This window comes from Ailuropoda melanoleuca, chromosome 3 (genome assembly GCF_002007445.2).
Source record: "Ailuropoda melanoleuca isolate Jingjing chromosome 3, ASM200744v2, whole genome shotgun sequence".
NCBI lineage: Eukaryota > Metazoa > Chordata > Mammalia > Carnivora > Ursidae > Ailuropoda > Ailuropoda melanoleuca.
In genome coordinates this window covers 136,557,163-136,574,039 of record NC_048220.1, presented here as the reverse complement: position 1 = coordinate 136,574,039, position 16,877 = coordinate 136,557,163, and the positions used below count along the sequence as shown (strand labels likewise).

Below are 16,877 nucleotides of genomic sequence, written 5' to 3'. Positions count from 1 at the left end.
TATTGGTTGGCACAAAGTAAATCATACTTTAGAATTTCACATATCATTACAAAAGCCTAATAAAGTGGCTGAAAAGGGATAAAAGAGAACTCTCTAATCTTGTACTTAGGCTAAGGATGCATGCTGTCATATCTGCTGGGACGAGAGCACGGGCTGTCAAATCCCAAACCTGCACCAAGTCTTACGGATTCTTCCAGCACAATAATTTTTCCTCCATCCATGTCTTCCAAATCCATAGCCATGGCCCTGGTTTAGGTTTTAGTTATTCCTCATGGACTACTCTAACCAGAACTAGTCTCCCCGCTGACCCTCTTCTCTGTCATCACCCCCTTTCCTGCTCCTAGACATTCAGGGATCTCCCTCAGGTATTTTGAAAGGTCCAAAATTCTCAACGTAGTTTACAAGACTTATTGCAACCTACACTGTCAATCTCATCGCCACTTGAGAACTACAGAATCAGTATTAAAATCACACCCCAGGTTACTTACGAAAACTGTTATTCACAAAATAAACAGTTAGTATAATATGTACAAATGGACAAATTATCCAATTCCTGACTTTAAAAATAGCAAGTAAAAGCTTGAACATTATTGAGATGGTTGTAGTCAATTTAATATCATTGTAAACACCAATAAATTTGTCAATTAAAGTAACTGCTTATATTCCTAAAGGATTAAAATGAGGCTAAGAAGTACCCTTCCCCCAAAGTTTAAAATTGATAAAATAATATCCCCTAGGGTACCTGGGTGGTTCAGGTGGTTAAGCAACTGCCTTCAGCTCAGGTCATGATCCTGGAATCCCAAGATGGAGTCTGGCATTGGGTTCTCTACTCAGCAGGGAGTCTGCCTCTCCCTCTGACCCTTCCCCCTCTCATTCTCTCTCTCTCAAATAAACAAATAAATCTTTAAAAAATAATAATAATATCCCCTAAAGTAAACAGTACAATTTAAAGCAACTTGAAATTATGAAAGCAATCTGTGTACTAAATAACAGGTAAGTGACCAAACACTACAATGGGACAAGAGTTATGGGGAAAAAGTTATCTCGGAAGGAAAACAGAACTGCTATTTGCTTTTCTTTTTTACTTGGGAGAGACAGCACGAGCAGAGGGGAAGAAGAAGGGAGGAACAGAGGGGAAGAGCAAAGGGAGAAGGAGAAGCTGATTCTCCAATGAGCAGGAAGGCCCAAGCAGGGCTCGGGGCTTGATCCTAGGATCCTGGGATCACGGCTTGAGCGGAAGACAGATGCTTGACCAAATGAGCCACCCATGCACCCCTCCTACTTGCTTTTCATTCAGGATTTTAAAATGGAAAACCTATTTGGGGATAAGGTTTTAGGTGTATGCTCATTTGTATGGCTGATTTTAAACATGGTTCTGTTGAACTATGACTTTAGGTCCCCCAATCTATAAGAGGATAGTTCTTTTTGAAATTAATAATAAGGAGCAAAATAAATCAAAATCATTTTCCCTATAAGCACTTTCCCAAAGGGATTATCTCTACACACACACACACACACACACACATGCACACGCACATAAACATTTGTGCTATGTATTCTATTTACTAAGGCCGCCTTGTAAATTTTTTATATAAATGGTGGTAATATGAAAACTATCCCCAAAGTGAGTAAGGCAGTACAGCAGTGATTCAGGACAATTTCAGGAATCATACTATTTATTAATTAAATGATCAAAAATTAAGTGGCTCAACACAGATGCAAATGACAACTAAAATTATTTGTGTATCTAAACTGCATCTGTAACCACGGTTTTGAAATCAGCAAAAGGAAACAGGTGACAGCCTTTCAGAGTTCTCAGTTTGAAAGGATCACCCAGGCTTTCATTCCCAAAGGTTCCTTCTCTTCTATACCTTACACTGGTAATTAAAATAGAAAGCTTAAACAATAGAATTCAGATTTATTTTTTCTCTGTACCAGTGAGCTGGTGATAATGACATATGTTTAAGGGTCTTCATTAAACTATTTCTCCTGTCGGTTCCACTGAGTTTGGGCGGTTCCACTGAGTTTGGGTATTTCCACAGAGTCTGGCTATTTCTATCTCCGAAGGAAATCACATACCTGTTTGGTCATCTGGGATTTTGAACAAGGTGACCCTGAGGTCTTGTGTTGTGTGGCCAATAGAAGCTGTAGACCTAGATTAGTATTTTTGTCCTAATAGTATGTAGCTCTCTTTGAGTTTCTGTCTTGTTCTCTGGGATCAAGGTAAGAGTGAACCTAAGAAATTTGTTTGTTTGTTTGTTTGTTTGTTTGTTTGTTTGTTTGTTTTTTAAAGGTTAATTGCTGGGGAACTCCTGGTTTGCTGCCCGTTTAAAATGGGCTTGATACCTCACCTTCTGGTGACAATAGCAGGCTGCCTGTATCTACTCACAGGTACTTCAGGTCAACAACTGAATATGGCCTTGATGTGACCTTGAACAGCTCACACATTTAAAATGACTCCTTTGGAGCACACAGAAAATGTAAAATCATTAAAAATCTGCCTTCCCTGCATTCCTATTCTCTGACGTTTGCATTTGTTTCCAAAAGCAAACAAACCTAAGGGGCCAGCAGGATGTAGAGCTGAGCACTGACGAGACCAGATCCCGTGCGTTAACAAGGTTCCTCACTGCCAGTATCTCCAAGACACTGGACAGCTGGTGAATTTATGGATTTAAGGAAGAATGGCCTTTCCCTGGCATCATAAGTTACTGCTCCAAGCCACCTTTCACAAGAAGAACCGACAGACCAGTGAAGGTTGAACTCATCCTGACTGTAGAGAACCCACACTTTGTTTCAGTTCCATGTGTAAGGAAATTTCTTAGATGCTTTCCAAGACCAGCTTCTTACTGTGGGGTCTTCCCTGCTTCCAATACCCACCCTTGGCTCAACAGCATTTTGTATTGATGGAGTATACATAATAATCACCTAAGAAGAGATCATAGCCAGAAAGCCTGCACTGTCACAAAGTCAAAGGAACACTTTTTGAATCTGTAGGCTCTTTTCAAATGAGTTACTCAATTTCCGGAAAGCACAAGAGATCAACTCAGACCCACTTGCCACCACCCTGGCTGAGATGATTCAGCAACGTGAGCAAATTCAGGAGTGGGGTTGGAAGACGAGATGCTACCCAAAAAAAAAAAAAAAAATGCTGCTTGCAGGAAATACTACTGAAAACCCTTCAAAATTAAGTCCAGTAGATCACTTCTTGCATGAGACCTTACATTAGAGGAACGAAAATACAGGCTACATGTTGTATAACCATGTGGTTCAGGGTAAGAGGGCCCTCTAATATTATAATAAAGTGAGGGTCCCATTCCTATGGTCTTACTTTTTCTAAGAATTATCTACTGTGAGCCCGGAATGGATTCTGATCATGAGACAACAGTAAAGGAATAATTTTCTCAAGACACTCAAGGTACTTTTCCAGGGAGTAAGAAAAGCCCAGCCTGGGATCCATATTGGCTTTTCACGGCTGTTCAGTGTCTTTTCAAAGGAGCTTAAAATGCTCCTCACTTCATCTTAAACTTCTGTTCTAAGAATTACGGCTCCAGTGCTAAGAGCTGTTTTGTTGCAAACAAAATCTGTCAGACCAAATTATTTCTTCCAAGGAAACTATATTCATCTCAGCTGAATGTGAGAAAACCCAAGATAAGGATATGATTCAAACTGCCATCAGGGCCCCTCATCTCCCCAAAGCCAACACCACAGGTGAAAGCAGAGTCTAACATCTGGGTAATGGCCGCTGCCCCAAAGACTCTTGGGGATTCCCTGCTTGACACTGCATGCTGTGGATCAAGAATCCCCGTCCTTCCTGAAGTAAGGATATGGCAGTGCTATAGGCTTCCTCAGCCACCTCAACTCAGCCTCTCAAAATTAACAAGCACATATTCTGAAGGCTGTAATTACTTCGATAGCTAGTCTGTGGTAGGAACTCTGGCCTCACTCAGTTCCTGCCACTCCGAGGTCACTAACTACATGAATCTACAAAGTCAGATTTAATGCTCTTGATGCAACTTCCAACCATAGGACTCTATGATTCATGCACTATAAACTAAAATATAAAAAGAGACTATTCATAGAAAAGGAAAGGAGAGAGGGGAAGAGGTAGTGAAGAAGCAACAGATAAACATATGGAAGGACTCAGAAGACCAAGCATGAAATACAAAAAAAATATTTTTTTCAAAATAATGGGAAGGAAGGATTCCAAAGATTTTACAAATAGTTTTAACCTAAATAAATCTTGAGGTCAGGGTAAAGGGGGAACAAAATAAACCAGACTCCTCATTGCTACTGAACCTGGAGAGAATCAATAGCAGCTCTGAGAGTTCATGCAGTTCTACCAAAACAATCCTGTTAAAATCCTCTAGACTTCTTTAAGACTCACATGTTCCCTAGAGAAAACAGTGACTCAAAACTAGGAGGTTTACAAATTATTGACTATTTTTTATTGATCATTAAGTTATTCCACCAAATAGAAGTAGAGAAAACAGATAACATAACTACACCAGCAGCCTCCAAAAGGTGGTCAGTGAAGTTCCAGAGCCACAGATGTCTGTCTTGTTACAACATACACAGAGCTCTTGTAGGCAACAAATAAGGACTGAGAGTGTTGTCTGTTAGCTGGTTTTAATCTTAGTGGTTTGAAGCCACTAGTTTTAATTTTATATTCTAAAAGCATAATAATGAATTGATATGAAAGAAAAACCTAGCTGTATCCTAGAAACCTGAAAGTCCACAGGTGAACAGAACTCACGATCGTGCAAACTCTTCAGAAAAATGAAGCAATATAAGACCAGAATAATGATGCTGAGCATGACACTGATATTCTCATAGTTATGTCATTAATCTACACAAAATCAATGGATATATGTGATTTATGAGAACAGATGAAACAGAGACTAATCAGTAATTACCCAAGACACCTGGGAATGAATAATGGAAAAAAAATGCAGGAATAAAAAGGAGGACCTCAATCTTATTACAGCTTTTATGCTATTATTTTCATCAGTGAAAGAATTGCAACACAACGCCGAAAAGGAGGTGGTCACACTTCACTCACCCGCTTCTCTGTGAGGATGACTCTCCCCAGTAACTGATCTTCCAGACCTTTCATGGTGACAGTGAAGTCAATGAGAGAGGTCCGAGCACTTATTTCAGGGGTGTAGGCTGGATTGGGCAGCTTGGTGGTGATGTAGAGTCGGAAGCCATCCATCACATCTACTTCCTTATCACCAACTTTCACCTTTATTATAAAAATAAAATCAAAAGTAATAAAACAGACATACACCTTACTGTGCCCTTTTCTGCAAAGGATCAAGAAATGCTTTAAATAATTATATAACTGGAGATCTTTGTATACTGAAAGAGAAGTGGTCATTAGGCATTCACAGGGCTTCAACCACTAGGATGAAAGGAAGGAAGGTGGGCGGAAGGAAGAAAGGGAGAGAAGGGGAAGGGAGGGAGGGAAGGAAGGAGGAAGTTCAATGTATGCCAGTATATACCATAAATGTAGAATTCAGCACCAAAATTGGTACAATCATACCACAGACGTGAGATGGATTACCCATCCAAAATTTGGTTCAGAGGTCAAGACTGATGACATCACACATGCACCAAAAGGGCACGAAAAGGTTTATTACTCACATAATGAGATTTCTGGGGAGATTAAAGTAGGCCCCCAACCAGGTCCCAAAAATTGATTGAGAGAGCAGGGAAAAGCAGCTGTTTTAGAGTGTTATGTTGATTAGGGGGTAGGGCTGGGATAAAGGTTCCCACACAGGGCATGAACAGAGGATTGCATGGTTTGACTTTCCCACCAATGTCAACGGAGAGAGCCCTAGGGTATTTTATCAGCTTGCCCAGATTTAGGACAGAACTGGGGAGGGTCATGATGGGTTTTGAAAAATGTCTACAGTCACCCATCAAAATGGAGTCAGACTCTATCACACAAAAGAAGTAGATATTTGTAAAAGGACTGCTCTTGAAAACTTTAATCCCAACTCAGGAAGTGTAGAAGAGAAAGCAAATACCTCTTGCCACTGACTCAGATTTCAGTTGCTGCCTATTGAGAAAATGTCATCTGTGTCACATTTACCTGGCCTCGTGGTAATGGTTCCGCACATTATCAATAGGTTTAACCTACCTTAAAGGTAGACCCAGTCTTAATGAAGTTTCTTTCCAAAACATTATCCAGTGCTGGGTCTAGCTCCTCCCCAACATCTTCAATAAGCAAGGGCCTTCCAAGAGAAAGACTGTCCTCCAGATGGTTTCTGAAGTACTTGTGATTTAGAGATGTGATCTAGAAACAAGATCCAAAGGTTGCTGTTGACAATATCACAATGCCATGCACAGAGATAACGGACATTAAATGGTGCCTGAGCATTCCGTCACAGGACACGAATACAGAGATCTTCAGAGAACGTGATCTGGAACCCACACTTGGTGAGACTGTACAGAAAGCTTAAACTGTTTCCATCCTTTTCCTTAGCAAACTGTCATTCCTCAGTGCAACCTGTCTTCTCCTCATCACCACCACTTTTGTGACAAATAAAAATGGAATAATCATGAAAAGTCCTGGTAGAGTGCTATACACTTAGTATATACAACTCCACCCTGCTCTGTTCATCAAGGAGGGCTGTAGGCTCTAATAGAGGAGAATCTGAAACCTTCGAAAGATGGCATTAGAAGGGGTCCATACAAACGCAAATTCAATTTTTAGAAAAGATTTTAATATTAGAGTTTAGGCTTGCGTCTGTTACTGCTCTACCTAGGATTACAATCTCTGCTATTTTTGAGTATTTCTTTATTCTCAGATTCTTGTTCATCTGGGGCAATAAAACTTGACCAGCAATATAAATATACTCAAACACAAATTACCTGGAGTTCATTCTGGCTTTCTTTATTTTTAATCCACATCTTCCCTTGAGTCTGTGGATCAATTAACAAAGGATAGCGAGACGCCTTTGTGACAATGATGCCATTCTGAATGGATAGGTCATCATTTGGCAGACCTTGGAGGTTCCATTCACTAACAGTGGGAGCATCAATCAACATCTCATTGAGATTTAGATTGTCTCCAAATGGGATTTCCCGGACTTTCATTTCCTTCTGCCAGTCATTTAGCAACAGATTGCGAAACTCTTGATTAAATGGACCAGAATAAGATAGAAAAGCTGTAGCCAACAACACATCCCCTAAAACAGAAAACAAAACACCACTGAAATACTTAATAATCAGCCTTCTAATCGTCCAGAATATTAAACATTTCTCAAAGGCAACCACTCTTTTAAACTACCATCCAGAAACCAAACCATAACCACGTGTTGCTGTGTCTTGGTGAATAAGCAGATCATTGTTAAACAGGGTCCAAATGGTCCACCAAGTAATACCCACTAGTCGTCAACAACTAGGTTATTTTGATGTTTGTTGGATGTGAGAGTGTGACTTTGAAGCTTAAGAGATACAAAATCTGAGAAGACAGAGCCTCCAATCCAAGTGATCTTGACCAATACGACCATCTGCTCAGAGGAGAATTCAAAAGTGACCTAATAAAGAGGTTTGAAGGTCATTATTACACCTAATAAGGGCTGCATAGATGCCAGACCAATATTCATCCTTCTGAAATCTCTGGACACACACACACACACACACAAGAATCTGACGTACTAGAGGGTTGCTTTGTATTCTGATGAAAGTTTCAGTTTGCTAACTCCCTAACATAGTCAGCACATAATCTGATTAACACAGGAATTTACATACCTACGAGTCTTTTTGTTTGTGCAGCAAACTCTTTACTTTGTTCTGTCCATCTTTCTTTTTCTCCCGCCAAGCCACCGATCAGCGTGGAGGCGGTCTGCATCTTTCTTCTGCAGCGCTCCGCATCTTCAAGCAAGGTCTAAAAAAGGCCAGAATCGGAAGAAAACTTGCGTTCAGGAAAATATAGCCTCTGGCTCAAGAACATAATTTTAAGCCATTATATATGATCTGCCCTCCTGAGACCTGTGAGCCATTTATCTCATAGGAAGCATAAGATTCAATTCCTGTGTGCCTGTGTTAGCCAAAGCCCATCTCTTAAACCTTCACGTGGGGTCCTGAACCCGCAGGTCAGACTCTTCCCAGGTGTTAATAACTAGGAGATAATAGAAATTTGTGTCATTTATGACTTCCCTATAAAGAAAAATAGAGATAAAATACAAGCATACTTAGTAATATATAGCACCAAAAAAGTAAAACAATACATATCCCTACTTGAAAATCAGGACTATTTCTCCTGTTAAAGTTCTAGCATCTTTATTGCTTAAGTCCACATCTCCTTTGACTTTGGGTGAAACTTTAGATTATCTTCGGACTGTGCTGTTCTGAGGCTCGCTCGCAGATCTCAGTGACACCTGACTCAGCAGGTCCCTCTTTGGTTCATTGTGTGTCAGACCCTGAACCAGACTTCCACATGCTGCTGCCACTCAATGCTCCATTCTTAAAAACAAATGGCCCTCTTTCTCCTTAAGACAACTGCTAATTCTACTTATAAAAACATATATGTATGAAATAATACTGGGGACAAATAAAGATTTATCTACAGGACCAGTCCCTGGAAGTTCACTTATAACATATGTATATGTTACACATAATACAGAATTATGTTACATATGCTAAATGCGTAATAATAAAGAAATATTTTTAAAAATTATGGTGTACCCGTGAACAAGAATACTCTGAAGCCATTAAAAATCATCTTATGAAAATTTTAATAACCAAGAAAATATTCATGATATATTACTAAGTTAAAAATGCAATTTATAAAGAGTATGTATTGAATTATGTTATATATTCAAATGTTACATTTTACATATATTCTTAAATATATGTAAATCAAGGAATATCCTCAGATAGGAAATGAAAAAGAGCAAATATTTTTACTGTTCATTTCCAGGATTCTCTATGTGTATTTTCCATAAGGAGCACGAGTTGCTTTTGTAATAATAACACAATAGAGTGTTTTTCAAAAGCAAGATATTTATTCTAGTTTGTTTTCTGGGACTCTATTCTACTCTATTTTCCTTTCCCTGAGAGTTAATGCAGGAGATCTGAAAGCTCAGCTGAGGTGTACCCCCACATCCATATTGCCCATATTTATTTGTTAGTTTCTCCCCAAGAAGAAAGATGCCAGCTGGGAAGTATGATCCTACAAATCATTTATGTCTGTCTACCTTTGAAACGAACCCTTCATGTAAAAGATATTTTTAAGATTAAGTTGTCTTCCCGAAATTCCCCATCCCCACTCCCAACTGGCCAAATAAGAAAATGGCCGGGGCCCTTGTCTCTGGCTTTTTAAAATTTTTTTCTGGGAGCCCAGGCTCCTTTAGGAGATGGGAATAGCGGGAAGGGAGAGGAGCAGACATCCGGGAGTACAGGAGCCAAATGCAGCTCTTCGCTCCGAACCAGCTGGGGCAGTGAGCAGGTTCCCTGCATTCCTCAGGCAGGGCCCAGGCCCACTCTGTGTTGGTGCTCCCGGAGGGTAACTAGCTGTCCAGAAAGCCAGGGAAGTGGCCCCCACAAAGCACTGCCCTGTGCAGAGAGAAGCAGGGCACACACTCCTTCAGCGGACAGCACAGACCTGGGTCAGGAGGTTATGGGTCTGACCATGACGAACTGTGGATTCAAGGCCCTTCCCCCCCACCTGGAATTCCATAAGTCCCTAAGCCCCCTGGACTCACATGGAGCTCATGGAGGGGGAAGGAGCCACGGAGTGACCAAAGGTCAGGTTCACTCCAGCATGTTGGAGGCAAGTGGACTCACAGACAGATTTTGTGTTTTTTAATTAAAAAAACTTGACATTTGTCAAAACAAGTTTTAAAGTCAGAGCCATACCTTAACAGTAGCACTTCTCGTATGGTCCTAACAAGCAGGAGATGCTCAAAACCAAAAAAGCATACTGAATGAACTAATGCAAAAATGTTACAACTGAAACGTAACAACATGGGGCCTAAAATATTTCTAGTCTATTCAGTGGCACCTCCAAATAGAAGTGAGTGCCCCCCGTGGTAAATAATTATCACACCTTCCCCATAGTTTCTTAAGTAGACTCTTCCAAATTGCAAAAGTGATTTTCTTTTTATATGATGGTAAGTGAATCCCAAAGAGCATAATTAACAAACCCAAATAGGTATTGTACAATTACTTCTCTAAAATTTCTAAACGGCTTTTCTTTTGCTTTCAGGAGCGGAAGCATCACACATTCTGCACATAGTAAAACTGAAGTGTTCATCTAAATTCCCTTGTTGGGACTCCCATACGAGACGGGACTGTCAGCAGGAACCTCAATCCTGACCAGCGAAGACTGAGAACACGCAGAACGAAGCTCCATAAAATCATCAAGGGAAGAACAGAGTGATTCTCTCTCTTATTCATCAAACACAGGATTTACCAGAGGCAGATCAGATTTTATGGGGCCAGAAGTTGACATAGTCTGTGGGGTCCACTTCAAGAAAATCATTAGAGATTTTCAAATACAGAACCCCCAAGTGAACATGTATTTAGACTGAGAGGGAAAAAAATCACTACAAAGTCCTGGTGTCTTAGAAACTCAGGTACCTCTCCTCTGAGATTTCTAGATATTTTATCTGAATGCTTATATGCAAATGGCTGCCAATCATAACCTGGTGTCCCTCCCCCAAAAAACACCCAGGAACCCCAGCACCTAGGAGCCTGTGCACATGAGGAGCTCTGAAGCTTAAGCTGCATTAGGTGTGTGTTAAACCTGCCTGGATTTCCAGAAGGAAAGAGGCCCCAGTAGCTGGAATTAGTACAAATAAGATAAAGAACCTATTGCCCAGTGGATCACAAATGTATGAACCCAGATTCTGAAAGGTTCTATGGCTGCTATTTTGCAGACTGGTTGAGAAGACCATAGACACTCATTGTCATCAGATGCAACCATGTGGCCAGTCACACGGGTCCAGCAGAGAAGCCTGAAGTGGACACCAGAAGGCCAAGGTCTAGTTCAGACTGTCCAGCCCTATGACCAGGAGCCATCCTCTGGACCTCAGCTCCTTTCTCCAAAATGACAATAAAAATATCCACCTTGCTTACCGTACAAGATTATTTTAAAGATTAAATGAGATAAAGTGGGAAGACATGATTTGAAAAATGTAACAGAAAGTGCTCCACAAAGGGCTGTTTTCACCACCATCAATAAGGGGACTCAGAACGTTTATGTTCCAGAACTGACTTCTATCTTGGCTGACCATTCTGACCTCTCACCAAGGTCCTTGGTGTTAGAAACATACTCCAGGCCTTAGTGAGAGATGATGTGCAGTTTATGTACTATATATACATTAAGTCAATCCCTGCTGGGAACCAAACCTCTGGAGAGAGAAAGGAGCAAAGGAAGGGTTTACAATAGCCATATTGGTGTATGACAGTCCCTCCCATGCCAGGGGACAGTTACCTGCTTTTCAGTCATGGCCTGTTCATACTCAGCCTGCACCACGTCGAGCTCTCTCTGCTTGTCATCCAGCTCAGCCTGGGCCTTCTGCAGATCCTGCATGGCCAAGATGTAGCGATTCTCCTGTACCACCAAGTTGGCCTGCACAGGACGTACCAAGGTGAATGATGGATAATGTGCAGCCAACCAAACAGCCAGCATTTCATCTGAGATCTCAGCAAAGCTCATACCTGTTCTCCGCTCTACCCCTAGAGTCTCTGCAAGTTGCTTTAGGTCAAGACCAAATCTTAGTGTGGACTTGATATAAATGTTTATAAGCAGAAAATTATAATTCATTGGAAGTCAGCACATTTTTTCCATAAAGTGCCAGATAGTAAATAATTAAAACATTTGGGGCCAAGGGGCAAAATCGAGGCTATCGGTCAGGCACTTATTTAAAAACCATTTAAAAATGTAAAACCTCTTCTTATCTCACAAGCCGTACACAGAGAGGCTGTGAGGTAGATTTGGCCTGTGGGCCGGAGTTTGCTAGTCCTTAGATCAGAGCATTGCAGTGTTAAATGCACATAGGCCCATTACAGAAGACTGTAAGATTATTGTAGAAAAAGAAAAAACTGAATATAGGAAACCATCTGCCTAGTAAGACTCATCACTATTGATGAGGATGTTAAAGCAAGATGAAGAATGGAATATAATTATTCACTGAACGTAAAATACAGATTTTGCAAGTCGTGGTGATCTTGATACAGTTCTTATAGTCTTCCTATATTGTTTTCCTTCCATAAAAGAAGTGACACCTTGAGCTGTGACTAATTAAAAATATTTGTTTTTAAGGAAGTTACTAAATTTGACTCAAAAGACATATTCAATAGCAATATTAGCAAAAGACGAGATATAGAAAACAGTCCATGCTTACAGGAATTTAGATGCTTTAAACAATTTTTTGGAATCAAATTTTTTCCTTTTTAAGTCTCTACAATGTTAAAAATGACTTTAATGGGGATAATCCACTATGAGGGCCGCATTCTCTCTGGGGTGTTTCAGAGGAAAAGATTATCTTGAAAAAATTTTTTTTGAGATAAATTATTTTCCTGTCTGAAAACCTCAGGCTCCCAAATTTTGGCAGAATAATTCTTTAAGGGAAAGTCGAAGTTCCATATCTTACTAGGACCAATGACAGGCAAAAGCGTGGCTTAACAACTACACTTATAAAGGATCCAACTCTAGGGACATTTTCTTCTTGGGTCAGCTTTAAACCGCACCCGTTGCTGTGGCTTAAACATAAAACAGAAGCGAGGTAACAATGCCCAACAACTCACTAAAGCAACACACTAATGTCAAACTATCACAGCCCCAGAAATGTTGAATATTTTCTGTAATTTTACTCAGAAAAAATAAATTTAAAAAAATTTTAATGAAGCACTTGAAAGTTGCCAACCAAAGTCCAGCGGCTCACCTTGGGGGCTGTGGGACACCTTGCAGATCACTTACACTCGGTGAGCTTCAGTTTACCCATGAAGAGGCTGAAAATCTACCTCCTAGGATGTGTGTGAGTGGATTAAATAAGATAGCGTATGTAAACACCACGGCTGGTGCCTGGCATACAACAAGAATTCAATAAATAATAGATGTTGTTGTCCGAGTTTAGTATTGAAGACTGTACTGTTGCAAACGTTCTGTTTATGTGGACTGATAATTACTGGTTTTCATGGTTTTCAAGGAGAAATCGCATTATAATTAACTGGAACGGAGTCTAAACTGCTATTAGTTGGTATTTAAGTGTATTCACTACTAGACGTCACTTGACCCGTTGAGAGGGATTGCCGGGTGAGGAGAAGAGCCCCTCAGTGTCCTCGTCACTGCTTAGTGTTGAGGAGACTCTAGCTGGAGCGTAAGGAGTGTCCTTAATCTGTCCTCACTCAGAAGCAGAAGCTGCCAGGGAAGCCCCTCCAGGAACACGCAAAATTAGAGGCCTCAGAAATGATGCTTCGTACATGAGCAGAGCTGCCCAGTGATAACCTGCACTCCTGCCGTCCTCACCCTCTCCTTAAGCAGCGACTACGGAGGCTCTCTCCAACTGCACTTATTTTTATGACAGAACATTCAGAAGGACCTGATGCACTCCAGGCTCCCAGGGGCTGGGTGCTCATAAGACGTGAGAGGGTCCCTTCCAAGACTGACTTCTCAGAAAGAAAAGCAGAGGTTCAAGAAGCAACTAAAACATTCCCCCTTCTGACGGTGTTCACTTCCTACCGCAGGATCCAGATGGTCATATGACTGGGTGGAGGCTAAAATGTTCTGGAACGGGGGAAGGGATTTCCTTGTTCTCATGGAAGCCTTGTTCAGAACAGCCATTATTTGGTACTGATTGTGGCTCATTTTATTTAAAATTATTACAACAAAATACAAGCTACCCATCATGAATTCAACAGTAATTCCCTTAAAAAACACTGTATGCTTACTCACTGGAAAAATTTGCAAAGCACACCCTGTATTTTTCATTTGGTAGGGTGGTTATAATTCAGGCAATATCAGAATGCCCGTTTTGGAGCTATGCTGGAGTCTTCAATGGTCCCCAAATTCATAATGTCGACAGCATGGCATCAATCATTTGCTCTAAAATTCCCTAAACCAAATGAGTCTTTGTTCTTGTAAGTTGCCTTAGGACCCCAAGGAGCTTCAGCCACTGAATAAATGACCCTGGTATGGGAACAGTTAGAAAATAAAATGGGACTTGCAACTCTATCCCTACCTTCTTTCCACTCTCGATTATTTTTATCATGATTAATAAGTTCCTCGGGTAGTTTATAAGCGTTAAGTGGATTTCAGCCGATGGTTGACAGAGATCAGACTCATACAAAACCAAAATAATCAACCAGGCCACACGTGTGATTTTTGAGACATCGGTATTCCATTTTCAAAGCATGTATTTGCCTCTCCACCTGCTGAAGACTGTCACTGATGGTGGGGAGGATGTGCCTATGAAGCTTAGAAATGCAATTACTCAAAGGGAATCAGGCAGACTCTCCAATTACATTAAAGAACACATGACATTCAATTTCTTTCCTGAGGGACAAAGGAGAAGAGCAAGGGAGTACTACATCATACCTTACAACCAAGACCAGCCACCAGCTGTGTGCTGATCCTGCCTCGGTCATAAGAGTCCCTGGCAGGAGGTCTCGGACCTTATCAGGGGATTCTATGCTACAGTTTTCTGTGTTTCTTTTTTTCCAAGTTGACACTGTGGAGGAAAAACACCCAGCAGCCCACAGTGGACTTGCATCCTTGTAGAGAGTCCAAGCTTAAAGGCTGTACGACTCTGCTTGGAGTGGTTGTTACAGAGAAGAGAAACATCCTGTGCTTGGCCTTTCTGTCCCTTGCTCTCCGCATGGACTTGAATACGACTGCACCAGAGGCCAAAGGCTCCTGTGTTTTGTGAAAAGACAAGACCAGTTGACCTCAAGGGGCCCTTACAAGCATGTACCATGCAGTGCTACTTAGAAGCTCACCTTCAGAGGCAACACTTCCCTGTTGATAGAAAAGAAGGAAGCCATGGCTTTGGTCCAGGAACAAAGACCAGCTACATTTCCACATACGCGTTTAGCAGTTTCAATGTTGTAGTCTGTCATTTCAAAGTAAGGGTTCAAAAATTCTATCACTTCTTCATTGATTGTGTCTTTTGGGAATTGCTACGAAAGAAAAGAGTAAAATGAAGTCAAATACTTCTTTCCATGAAGTCATACTCACATCATGCTCACGATGCCACTGAAATTATTGAACAACCAAGAATGGATGAATGACATCATATTTTGCGGATATTTCAGGATACTGGGGGAATGTCCTGAAAGCAAAAACAGAGTAAGCAGTGACAGCACAGAAATCAGAGCACACGTTAGCTTCTGTGAACATGAGATACCAATCCTCAATAAATGTGGTGGGATCCAGGGAAAGAGCAAAATATTTAGGTGATGAATACTAATATGGTTACTAAAATTTCCAAAGCAATAACATTTTCATGTCATTAATCCTAAATAGGTGAATTGTAAGCCCATAAAATCAATAATGGAAAACAAATACACTCAGGTATACTCAGCCTAAGGACAAAACATATTTAGCATTTAGCAGCAACTAGATGCTTAATACATTCAAAGAGAGGTTCTATTAAACTCATCTGAAATATGAAGGTAACAACCTGGACATTACGTCTTGAGGGCAATGAATTAATTTTTAATCATAAAATTATCCAGAATGTGAGAGAACTGTTATCTTCTGGTGGGATAAAATTGAAAAACAGTAGCAGAAGTGGATTGTGAATACTTTCTGGTGTCAAGAGAAGACTGGCCAACCAATGAATCTGGACCTTTCTCAAGAGGTGTTTGATCCTCTCAGAGAAGAGGATGAGATCTTCTCCAAGTAGACAGGAATGCAGCGCCTACATAAAAGCTTTCACAGAACGTACAAGAGGAAGGGTGGAACCCACACTTTCATTTAGACATTTCTCACTACAAGTTTCTTTCATGACAGTTGAGAATTGGTGAAGCCAGAAGAAAAGACAGAAGAATATTTGGGAGCCATGGAAGGGCAGTGGTGACAAAAGGCAAATAAATGGCAACAGAGCTTCCAAGAGTGGTGGCCCTGCCACCAGCTACATAATACAGGAGCCTCAAGTCACCCACCAGGATCCTCTGTAAAGTCCACTTCCATTGTCACATTTTTCTGTGAAAACTTAAGCCTCCTCTGTCACCACCACCATTCCACACGCGCTCAATCAGAGTTAATCGCCACTACGTCTCCACTCAAACAGCCTGTTATTCCTTCTTGGTGGTGCTGACGTCATAGAGCCCCATATTTTAATTATCTGGGAGCAGATCTGCGTGGCCACCAGTTTCCTAAGCTGCTCACTGCTGTTAAGGTGTCTCACAGGTGCTGAAGTCATTACCTGGGAAGTACATGTGACTTGGGTATTCCCAGGTAGCTGTGTCAAGATCCAAATATGAAACATAAAAAAATAAAACTTCTAGAAGGAACCACAGAATCATTTATTTTGCCTTGGAGGCAGAGCAAAGATTTCCCAAACAGAACCCAGAAAGCACGATTAAGGAAAATAGTGATAAATTGGACTACATTAAAATCAAGAATGTCTGTGGATCAAAAAAGGACACCTTTAACGGAATGAACAACTAAGGCAGAAAGTGGAAGAAGATATTTGCAAATTACTCATGTTTTATAGAAAGAAATTATACCCATTAATAAAAAATTTTAATGGAAAAGAGACCTAAACAGGCACTTAACAAAAGAATTCCCAAGAGGCTCGTAAACTGCTGAAAGATTCTCAGCATCATTACTTACCAGGGAAATGCAAACTAAACCCACAATAATAAGACACTACCACAACCCATCAGAAGGGAGGAAAAACAGAAAGTACTTAAGATGT

At 40.7% G+C, this 16,877-nt stretch overlaps 1 protein-coding gene across 1 annotated transcript in view; it reads right to left on the bottom strand.

Annotated features, from left to right (window-relative positions):
• DNAH5 (dynein axonemal heavy chain 5) overlaps nt 1–16,877 on the bottom strand; it is a 278,502-nt gene that overhangs the window by 36,156 nt on the left and 225,469 nt on the right. Inside the window, exons 60-65 of the mRNA XM_034657084.1 lie at nt 14,953–15,132; nt 11,447–11,584; nt 7,759–7,894; nt 6,877–7,193; nt 6,143–6,298; nt 5,060–5,242 (exon numbers count right to left, since the gene is read on the bottom strand). Of these exons, the coding sequence (XP_034512975.1) occupies nt 5,060–5,242; nt 6,143–6,298; nt 6,877–7,193; nt 7,759–7,894; nt 11,447–11,584; nt 14,953–15,132 (1,110 nt within the window). The remainder of the gene's footprint in view (nt 1–5,059; nt 5,243–6,142; nt 6,299–6,876; nt 7,194–7,758; nt 7,895–11,446; nt 11,585–14,952; nt 15,133–16,877) is intronic.